We start from the raw sequence: 10,504 nt of genomic DNA on the forward strand, positions 1-10,504 counted from the left end.
GGGAAGGTGCAGCACTGCCGGATCCACTCCCGGCAGGATGCTGGCAGCCCCAAGTTCTTCCTGACGGACAACCTGGTGTTTGACAGCCTCTACGACCTCATCACCCACTACCAGGAGGTGCCGCTGAGGTGCAATGAGTTTGAGATGAGGCTGACGGAGCCGGTGCCGCAGACCAATGCCCATGAGAGCAAAGAGTGAGTGCGTGTTTGGGGAGGGAGAGTCGTGTGCTCTGGGCAGCTGGGACCCCATGGGAAACCATGTCTTGCTGCAGCCCATCCTTCCTTGCTGGGGCTCTCTGGTCTGCACTTGCTCCCCGTGGAGCTCTCTGTGTCACAGCATCCGTGCTGGCCAGCTTCGCTGTTGATGGAGCTGGTTGTCTTGGTAGGTCAGTGCAAAGAAAGGAGGTACCAGGCTTGGTCGGGATGCCCTTGCCCGTGCCGCATGACACCAAATTGCTCTGTTCCTGCCTGTCCCACAGAGAGGAGAAGACAACCCAGTTGCAGTGTTACATATATGATGATCTCTGCTCCCTGTCTTCCTTTAGAGGATTCAGGCAGCCTTTCATGGGCTGGAGGGGAGGCCGTGTGGCGTGGCAGAGGTGTGGGATGAGCTGGATGTACAGAGACCTGTGCACAGTGATCTGTCTTTCCTGACAGGTGGTACCACGCCAACCTCACGCGGGCCCAAGCCGAGCACATGCTGATGAGGGTCCCACGCGACGGAGCCTTCCTGGTGCGCAAGAGGAGCGAGCCCAGCTCCTACGCCATCTCCTTCCGGTGCGTCCCGGGAACAAGGGTGGTGGGCTGGGATGCCGCAGTGCGTGAAAGAGCAGGAGAGGGGCCGTGAGCCCTCCCAGAGCTCTTCTCTCTCCTGGGTGGCTCTGGGTAAACCTTGCAGCCCCTTGAGAGCCTTTAGGACCCCGCTCCTCCTCCCATCATCTCCTGATGGGAGATGACTGCGCTCAGCAGCCAGCCCAGGGGCACCTTTGGCTGGGGTGTCTTTGTTTTGGCAGAGACCCTCTCTTGCCAGGTGCCAAGCAGCTTCTCTGTGTCTTTCCATCTGCCAGGGCAGAAGGGAAGATCAAACACTGCCGAGTGCAGCAGGAGGGCCAGACCGTGCTGCTCGGCAACTCCGAGTTCGAGAGCCTGGTGGACTTGATCAGCTACTATGAAAAGCACCCACTGTACCGCAAGATGAAGCTGAGGTACCCCATCAACGAGGAGACGCTGGAGAAGATAGGGACAGCGGTGAGTGTGGGTGGCCATTGGAAGAGCTAAGCCAAAGGATGATGGACACGTCTGTTTTGAGCTGGTGCCTTGAAATGGTGTTGTGGGAGCCATCGCTGTGCTTCACAGTCCACAGCTCTTGGGGCTTCGTGCCCTGTTGGAAACACCTATTGGCTTGAGTGAGATTTATTGCTGTCCCTCTGAGCAAGGCCAGCAGGGAGTGTGGGCTCAGGCCTCTGTTTGCTGTGTGCAGCATCATCTTTGGTTTTGTGCCTTCTCTGGGGAGTTCTCCCTACCTCCCCCAAAGTAGGGGCCCTGTTCTGCAAAGCCACAGTTGTCACCACTGGCCCTTTGCTTCCACAGGAGCCGGACTACGGAGCCCTTTATGAAGGACGCCACCCCGGGTTCTACGTGGAAGCCAACCCCATGCCCACCTTCAAGGTACACTCACTGCTTGGCGTGAAACAACCTGCAGGGCCTGAGGGTTTAGCGGGTGTCTCTTTATTTTCCAAGAGCTGTGTTATTTTGCACACTCATTTCTAGACCGTGCAGGGAGACACGCTCTAAGCTGAGCCTGCAGGTTCCCAGGCTGGGCTGCCTCTTCTTCTGAACTTTCCAAACTAAACCCATCAGTGGCTCTGGCCCAAAGGAACGTGCCTTTGCAGGGCCATACCAGACTTGTGACCTCTGGTTTGGCATAGACGGGGGACCTTGATTTGTTCTGCAAGAGTCACTAGGGTCTGGCAGCCTCTGGCAGCAGGGTTGGGTGCTGCCTGAGCACCACGTGCCTCACAGCCCCCCCAGCAAACACGTCCTTCATCCCGTGGGCTTGTTGTCCATGTGTCCGTCCACTGCCCGGCCTCACGGGATCCCTCCTCATTGCAGTGCGCAGTCAAAGCCCTGTTCGACTACAAGGCACAGCGGGAGGACGAACTCACCTTCACCAAAAACGCCATCATCCAGAATGTGGAGAAACAGGAAGGAGGCTGGTGAGTTGGTCCTGAGCCTCTTTTTTCCCTTCAGGGACACAAACCTTGGTGTCACCGTCCACACAAAGGTGTGTCCCCTCTAGGGTTGGGTCCGTTTGGGGATTGCCCACAAGCTGCACTGCCCCAAAGCCTCATCAACCCTAAAAAGTAGATGATGGAGGAGCTGCCTGTCACCCGTGACCCCTGAGTCAGGATGCTCGGGATCCTGTGGTGGGTGCTGATGCTGCCCCTTCCCTCTCTTCCAGGTGGAGAGGAGATTATGGCGGCAAGAAGCAGCTGTGGTTCCCTTCCAACTACGTAGAGGAAATTACTGGTCCCAGCAGCCTGGAGCCAGAGCGGGAGGTGAGCGTGTGGCTGAACGGAGCAAGGAGGGGTGGTGGGGAGGACCCTGTGTGCGCAGCCCCCCACGCTCGGCTGCGCTGCCCAGCGCCGTGCCCAGCACCATCCTGCCTGTGCTTCATTCCCAGCAGCAGCTGGATGAGAACAGCCCCCTGGGAGACCTGCTTGGAGGTGTCCTGGACGTGCCCTCCTGCCAGATAGGTGAGTGCCAGGGTGGGATGGAGGAGTGGAGGGTGTTAGAGCTGTTTGCGGGTCTTCTGGGCTGAAGGGCTTTGGTCTCCATCTGTCTCTAGGCACCCCTGTGCCTGCCACGACTGCATGCATGTCTGTGGTGTGCGCTTGCCGTGCGGTGGCACACTCTGCTGCTGCTGCCGGCACAGAGGGTTCCTCGGGGTGTGGGGCTCAGGTGTGTCCCTGCAGCCTGAGTACAACCGAGGAGTACCCGGGGTCGTGCCGAGGAGCCACTCCAGCACACCTTGAACTTGTTCTCGGGGAGCAGCCACCCCATGGGCAAGGAGCTCAGACCGCTTGTGTAGGCGCCTTCTTTTCTGTAAGGATTTGTCCTACTTCACATACATGTGGTCCAGGCTCTGGGCCTCCTGGGTGCTGGCCGATGTGGGTCCAGCCTGCAGCTCCCCGCTGTCCCTCTGCTCCCCAGAGGACGTTGTGCTCCAGGTGGCTGTTCCCACCAGGGCACTTCAGGGCACAGAGCGAAGAAGGTGCAGGAATGGGAGGAAGAGGGCATTACAGGGGCCCCATGAGGTTTCTCAGCCCCCTCAGGATACACTCCGCATCCTCACCTATCGCTTCCTGGGCTCCCTCTGTTGCCTCCAGTGACTAGAAATGGGAGCTTCTCCTCTTAGCTGGAGAGACCCGGGGCAGCCATGAGAGTCCCTCAGTGTCTGTCCTCTCCCTTCCTCCCTCTATGGTGTGAAGGACTTGGCTCAGCATCTGCTTGTGACCTTGCTGTCTGCTCCCTCTTCCCACACAGCCATCCGCCCTGAGGGGAAGAACAACCGCCTCTTCGTCTTCTCCATTAGCATGGCCTCGGTGTCACGCTTGTCCCTTGATGTGGCAGCTGACACGCACGAAGACCTGCTGGACTGGGTGAAGAAGATCCGGGAGGCAGCCCAGACGGCTGACGCACGGGTGAGTCTGGAGAGCCCTTGGCAAGGGAGACACCTCCTTGCCAAGTCCTGGGTTTCCCAGGAGCTGAGGAGCAGGTGGAGGGTGGTGGGAGAGGTGGTGAGATGGCAGTGTGCGACAACTGGCAGAGCAGCTACATAGATGATAAAGACAGAGTCATCTTTGACAATATAGCAAGGGGTGGTGGCCACGCATTGTTGCTTATAAGGTTCAGGCTGGACATCTGAAAAGATTGGTCTATTGGGAGGGTGCTGCCGCCGTGGGAGGTAGGGGATCTCCATCCATGGAGGGTGGCAAGGCTCAGCTACAAGGCCACAGTTGTCCTGCACTGATACCAGTGCCAGTCCTGCTCCAGATGGGAGATGGGACCCACCAATGGCCCTTCCAATGAATGTTTTTGTGATGTCCCCCCATGCAGACCTTCTAGTGGTTCCCACAGTGTGGGCAGGAGCAGCCACACCAGGCCAGCACTGCCATTGACCATAGTTGGTGAGGTGGGTTGTCCAGCGCTACTGCTCCCACCTGGCCCTGACACCTCTCTCTCTCTTGGCAGCTCTCTGAAGGGAAGATGATGGAGAGAAGAAAGAAGATTGCCCTGGAGCTTTCAGAGCTGGTGGTCTACTGCCGACCTGTGCCCTTCGATGAAGACAGTGAGCATCTGCCAGTCTGGTGGCCACCACAGGCAGTCACCATGGTGTTACAGACCCCGTGGTGTCTCCCGATGTGCTGCTTTGGTTAGGTGTCAGCACAGAGCAGGTGTCCAAAGCAAGTTGGAACCAGCTTACATTGAAGCTCTGGAAATGTGCTTCTCTGGAGGGTGGAAGTTCCTTTCCCCATCCCTCTGTTGCTGGGAATGGTCACCATCCAGAGCAGCTGCTGAGGGAGTGGGGCTGAGGAGCATTATGCCCGGTCACGAAGAGCGGCTTCGATGCTTTCGGCCATCGGTGTTGGGCACCCAGGAAATGCCCACCGGGGCAGAGCCGGGTCTGCACAACCTGGTGGTGGCCGAGCCAGGGGAGGAGAGGATGGTGTTAGGAAGGGGCCCGGGGTGGTTGAAAGGGAATGTGCTCCTGGCTTACACGGTGTTGTCTCTTCCCAGAGATCGGCACAGAGAGGGCCTGTTACCGAGATATGTCCTCCTTCCCCGAGACCAAGGCGGAAAAGTACGTCAACAAGATCAAAGGCAAGAAGTTCCTGCAGTACAACCGCCTGCAGCTCTCCCGCATCTACCCCAAGGGCCAGCGCCTCGACTCCTCCAACTACGACCCCCTGCCCATGTGGATCTGCGGCAGCCAACTGGTAGCGCTCAATTTCCAGACCCCAGGTGAGGGCAGCAGGCAGGGAAGGTGGGCATGTTCCCGGAGTACCCGGTGCCTCCTCCCAGCCACCTGCCTGCACCCCTGCTAGCCTGGTCCTGGCAAACGGGGCGTCTAGAAGGGGCTCTGGGTCTAGGAGGAGCTCTGCAGGGAGTGAGACCTGGTGTCCATGTCCAGGCGTGTGGTTGCCACAGGGAAAATGTGCTCCAGGGGGATGGATTGACCCGGGGAGCTGGGCTGAGCCGGGAGGTTGTGGTGCCACGAGGACAAGATGAAAGGGAGACGAAGCAGGGAGTTTCCCCGAGGTCCCTGGTGGCAGGCAGGGGAGGAACCAAAGGGGACGGTGCAACCCCAGCCTTGGGACACCAGCAGGTTGCAGGGTCTGAGTCAAGCTCGCTGCTCTGCTCACCCTTTCCCCAGCTCCTGCCCTGCAGTCCAGCCTTCCCCTTTCCCTGGCCCTTGCCAAACCCTGCTGCGACCCATTCAGCTCACCAACCCACCAGAAAAGTGCCTGCCTTTTTTTTTTTTTCCCCACTGGCTTCTTCATTCCTTTCATGAATTCGGCCATCTCAAAGGGTGGTTTGGCAAATCATAGAATCATAGAATGGTTTAGGTTGGAAAGGACCTTAAAGATCATCAAGTTCCAACCTCCCTGCCATGGGCAGGGCCACCTCCAACTAGAGCAGGTTGCCCAAGGCCACGTCCAGCCTGGCCTTGAACACCTCCAGGGATGGGGCCTCAACAACCTCTCTGGGCAACCTGTGCCAGTGCCTCACCACCCTCACAGTGAAAAACTTCCTCCTAATGTTTAATCTAAACCTGCCCTCTTCCAGTTTATAGCCATTCCCCCTCATCCTGTCACTACATGTCCCAGTAAAAAGTAATGCTAGAGTCAGCACAAGGAAAGCTGAAAGGAGAGGGAGGAAAAGAAGGGGGTGAGCCATGGAGCACTGGGTAGTCGGGCAGGGTGCACGTGAGAAAGTCACCCCACGTCCCCAGCACGTGCACGGGCTGCAGTGAGGCCGTGGCACACGAGGCATTGCCAAGGGATGGGCCAGGTCCCCCCTGCTAAGGGCTTCCTTCGCACGAGGCACCAATAACCCAGGTGATCTGGCTTATGGAAAGGGCACAGGGTCTCCTCCCTCCATCTCCTGCCTGTGCTCTCCAGACAAGCCCATGCAGATGAACCAGGCCTTGTTCATGTCCAGCGGCCAGTGTGGGTACGTCTTGCAGCCCACCAACATGCGGGATGACATCTTCGACCCCTTCGACAAGAGCACGCTGCGGGGGGTTGAGCCGCTCTCCATCTCCATTGAGGTCAGTACCTCCTCCCTGCGTGGGAGGAAGAGAGGGTCAGATCCAGGTGGTTATACCAAGCTTGGGGTGATAGAATGGGTTTTGTGGGTTCCTGGCCTCTGTCTGCAGTTGCTCCTCACCAAAGCCCTCAGCCCCGGCCTAAGAGCTGTCCTGCAGCACAGGCTTGGAGAGCCCTCGCTGGAGGGGAGACCTGTGGGTGCTGCTGAGGGAAGCGTCGCCGAGCTCCCCGGGTGCCTGCAGAGGAGCAGCAGGAGCATCCTTGGGTGCTCCCCCGGGCCCCCTCCCGCCCAGGGCTCCGTGCCGGCAGGGGGCATCCACGAGCCACAGAGGTGGCATCCCTGTCCCCAGAGCTTGACCGGGACTACCTGAGGACAGGATGGCTCCCAACAGGCTAACAGAGGAGCTGTGCCTTGTCCCCTCCTTGTCGCTCATTTGCTCTGGGCTCCATGTTTCCATGTCCCATTGCTCACGGCCCCTCTTGGGAAGACGCTCAAGGTTGGAGCGGACTTTTCAGCCCATTTCTACGTCGCATAGCTGGTGATGATAAGAGGAGGGGGGGACTGCTGGTAGGGGGATACCAGAGGATGGACTGCAGGTGCTCGGTGAGTCTTTTTCTTGCCGGATGGCGGTTCTGGAGCTGGACCCTTCCCCTGTCAGCTCACAGAGCTGCGCAGCAGAGGCTCTGCAGGGGGATGGGACAGCTCGCCAGACAAAGCTCCTGGAGGGATGGGAAGGCTGTGGCTGTGCCAAACCAGATGGCTGTCACGTTTCGACCAGCGGCTGTCCCACCAGCCTGTACCGTGGTCTCGGAGCTGAGCTGTGGGTCGGCAGTCTCCTTTGCAAGTCCCTGAGGAGGAGGAGGCAGCGGAGACCCTGTCTTCAGGTGCTCACAGGTTTCTGACAACACACACAAACTGCAGCTCCTCTGAGGCCACCTGTGTTCCAGAGTGATCCCACCTAAGACCGCCACAGCCCTTCTCAGTGAGCACACCCCATCATGTCCCATCCGCACCATTGACCCTGTATCCACCGTATCCTTAAAAATCCCTGGCACTGTTTCCCTGCACCATCTGTTTTCCAAACTATTCCTGCATCCCGGGATGCAGCTGCAAGCACCAGGTGTCGAGTCACTGTGCTGTGGCCTGTCACCGTCTCCTTTAAGAGACGGGCTCAGCCTTCTGTCCTCTGGCAAAACTGCCCGATGTCCCCACCAAAGCCAGCTTTCACGGACGGAGAAGCCGTCTCGAGCCCAGCATGACTCAAAGCACATGATCCAGCGTTGGCAGCGCGTCCTTCCCCTGCAACAGCAGCGTGCCGACAGCACACTGGAGCGACATATGGCCACTGGCAAGAGGGAGCTGGGATTTCTTTCTCCTGCAAGGAAGCAGGTTGTCATTTGAGTTGAGCACAGACTGTGCTACGAACAGGAGGCAGAGCAGCAGCAGAGAGCTGCTCCTTCTCATCCTCAGGCCAAGGCAGGAGGGCTGAGAAGTTTGGTTGAAGAAGGGGGTGTCCAGCATAGCCCTGCAGGCAGGGAACGGAGGGATGCGGTGGCCCCAGGGATGCGGTGGCCCCAGGGATGCGGTGGCCCCAGGCCTGGCTGTGCAGGTGGCAGACAGGAACCTGGGGCAGTTCAGCTGCCTTTTTTTAGGGCTAACGCGTCAAACTGGTGATCGGTAACACCGCAGCAGCTTCCAGGGGTGGGAGCTGTTTTTCTCCAAGAGGCAGGTTGGGCTGGGCTGGCTGTCAGTTCCTCTTCAGTCTCCAATTAGCAGAGCCAGGGTGATTTATTTGGAAAGAAAATGTCTTGCTATGCAAACAAGTCCGTTTTTTTCCTTTGCTCCCATCTCTTACCAAGTCTCTCCTGGTCTCTGCCCAGGTCCTGGGCGCCCGGCACCTTCCCAAAAACGGGAGGGGAATCGTTTGTCCTTTCGTGGAGGTGGAGGTGTCCGGGGCTGAGTATGACAACGCCAAGCAGAAAACCGAGATCGTGGGTGAGTGGGTTCGCAAAGGGACGGGAGAGGGATGCAGCACCACTCCTGGCCATGGTGTGAGCGAAGCCCGGCCCCGGGCTGGGGCTCTCCCTGAGCTCAGCATCAGCTGTGGGGGCAGCAGGGGGGCACAGGGCTCGGCGGGGGCTGCCATTGACACCAGGGTTTTCTGACTAGCGGACAACGGCCTGAACCCTCTCTGGACCCCGAAGCAGTTCCACTTTCAGGTCAGCAACCCCGACTTTGCCTTCCTGCGCTTCGTGGTGTACGAGGAGGACATGTTCAGCGACGAGAACTTCCTGGCTCAGGCCACCTTCCTGGTGAAAGGCTTGAAGACAGGTACAGCGCTCGGGGAAGAGAGGAGGGGGTGTCATGGTGGTCCTCACCAGTTTGCTAATTGCACCGATAGCCAGGGAGACGCTGAGTTTCATGGGAGGACGCTGTCAGTCCCCCGGCTGGCACAGTCCCTCCTGTCCCCATGCCCAACCAGTTGAAGGAAGCAAGAAGCCATTTGCTAACATCCCTTGGGGCCAACAGCCATTGGGGGGGGAGCGGAGAAGAGCCCCTTGAGTTCTGTGCCGGGGGACTGACACGTCACTGCCGGTGCCGGGAGTGATGCCTGGGCTGTCTCTGCTGTAGGTTTCCGAGCTGTGCCCCTGAAGAACAACTACAGCGAGAACCTGGAGCTGGCTTCCTTGCTCGTCAAGATAGACATTTTCCCTAGCAAGGTAAGGACACGAGAGTGTCCTGCTCCGCTCGTCCCCGCAGCGGCACGGCTCTGTGCAGCTCAGGGTTGCCTGGCCTGAGAGCGCCTGCGGGACGGCTGCGTTTCCAGTGCTGCGCGGAGGGCTGGTGGGATGGCGAGCACTGGGCTCACCCTCCTGCAGCGAGCCGGGGGCGTTTCCGTCGGGGTCCTGCCTGGGCTGCGTGTGACTTGCCCAGATACCCCTTCAGCAAAAGCCGAAGGAGGCGGATTTGCTCCGTCCCAGTTCCATCTGCGCTCCGGGGGAGTTACAGCTCAGTATCACGGAGCCCGGCTGGCCCGGGGCCATCCGCCTTGGCATAAGCGGAGGGCAGAGCTCTTTCAGAGACAGATGTTTCTTTTATTTCTTCATTTAAAGTGATGTTGGAGGGAGCCAGCGATATTTGTTAAGGACAGAGCAGCTGCACGTTGCAAACCCCCAGGAGCCCTGTGCACCCTGCGGGGCAGCTCGCGGGGCAGCGGGTCCCTGCAGCAGCCTTTGCTACGAGACATACGCTTCGAAATCCCCATTACTATATATTTTTCTTCTAATCCAAGCAGGAGAATGGCGAAATAAACCTCTTCAGTGCTTCAGCCCTACGGGAACGAGCAGGGGATGCTTCCACTCAGCTGCTGGCGAGCAGGGGCAGGGAGGGATCCTTTGAGTCGCGGTACCAGCAGCCCTTTGAGGATTTCCGTGTGTCACAGGAGCAGCTAGCTGACCACTTTGAGAGCCGGGAGCGAAGGTATGCCGCTGCTGGCCGAGCTCTTCCCAGCATGAGATGACCCCCAGCATTTAGTCTCCTTGGTGCAGGCTGATAAACACAGCCTCCCACTGACCCAGAGCAGAGCTGCAGCCTCGTTTGCTGCGTGGAAAGCCTAAATTTCAGCATGAAAGTTCTGCCGGTCCTTGGGGGAGTCGCCGCTTTAGGGGCTGCGGGAGTAGGGTGGGACAAGGAGCTGCCACCCTGCAGCTAGTGGCACTTTCCCGCAGGATGGGGGGACTCGCTGAGCCCCCACTTTCCTCCGGGAGGGCGGCTTTTGACACGGGAGCGCTGCCCTTGGTCATGCCTTGGTCGGTCTGAGCTGTGTCCCCTCTCTCTGTGCCCCCCTGCAGGGTACTGCGGAGGACCCGGGTCAACGGGGACAACCGGCTGTAGCCCATCTCGGCGGGCGAAAGCACCTCCAGTGCTTGTGAATCTCACGGCACGCTGTGAACTGGTTTCTATGGAAACGGCACTGCTATGGCCTACTTTCAGGCAGCTTTTCCAGTTTCTCTGCTGAAGTGTGTTCCAGTGGAGAACTAAAAAAAAAAAATAAAAAATATTGGGGGGGGGCGGGAAACCAACAAAAAAAAAAGCCCTAACCAACCCCATACACCCACCAACCTTCACCACTAAGCCCTTAACGAAGCGCATGGGTGCGTACAGCCCGCCCG

At 58.8% G+C, this 10,504-nt stretch overlaps 1 protein-coding gene across 1 annotated transcript in view; it reads left to right on the forward strand.

Annotated features, from left to right (window-relative positions):
* The window catches only part of PLCG1 (phospholipase C, gamma 1), a 27,376-nt gene extending 16,975 nt beyond the window's left edge, over window positions 1–10,401 (forward strand). Inside the window, exons 17-32 of the mRNA XM_009883636.1 lie at window positions 1–194; window positions 657–776; window positions 1,067–1,247; window positions 1,590–1,667; window positions 2,112–2,215; window positions 2,461–2,557; window positions 2,686–2,755; window positions 3,546–3,703; window positions 4,254–4,350; window positions 4,800–5,024; window positions 6,185–6,333; window positions 8,213–8,327; window positions 8,502–8,663; window positions 8,964–9,052; window positions 9,625–9,812; window positions 10,184–10,401. The exon at window positions 1–194 is cut by the window's left edge and continues 6 nt beyond it. Of these exons, the coding sequence (XP_009881938.1) occupies window positions 1–194; window positions 657–776; window positions 1,067–1,247; window positions 1,590–1,667; window positions 2,112–2,215; window positions 2,461–2,557; window positions 2,686–2,755; window positions 3,546–3,703; window positions 4,254–4,350; window positions 4,800–5,024; window positions 6,185–6,333; window positions 8,213–8,327; window positions 8,502–8,663; window positions 8,964–9,052; window positions 9,625–9,812; window positions 10,184–10,226 (2,070 nt within the window). The 3' untranslated portion in view covers window positions 10,227–10,401. The remainder of the gene's footprint in view (window positions 195–656; window positions 777–1,066; window positions 1,248–1,589; window positions 1,668–2,111; window positions 2,216–2,460; window positions 2,558–2,685; window positions 2,756–3,545; window positions 3,704–4,253; window positions 4,351–4,799; window positions 5,025–6,184; window positions 6,334–8,212; window positions 8,328–8,501; window positions 8,664–8,963; window positions 9,053–9,624; window positions 9,813–10,183) is intronic.
* Window positions 10,402–10,504: the final 103 nt, after the last annotated feature.

This window comes from Charadrius vociferus, unplaced genomic scaffold, assembly GCF_000708025.1.
Source record: "Charadrius vociferus isolate BGI_N301 unplaced genomic scaffold, ASM70802v2 scaffold320, whole genome shotgun sequence".
Lineage (NCBI taxonomy): Eukaryota > Metazoa > Chordata > Aves > Charadriiformes > Charadriidae > Charadrius > Charadrius vociferus.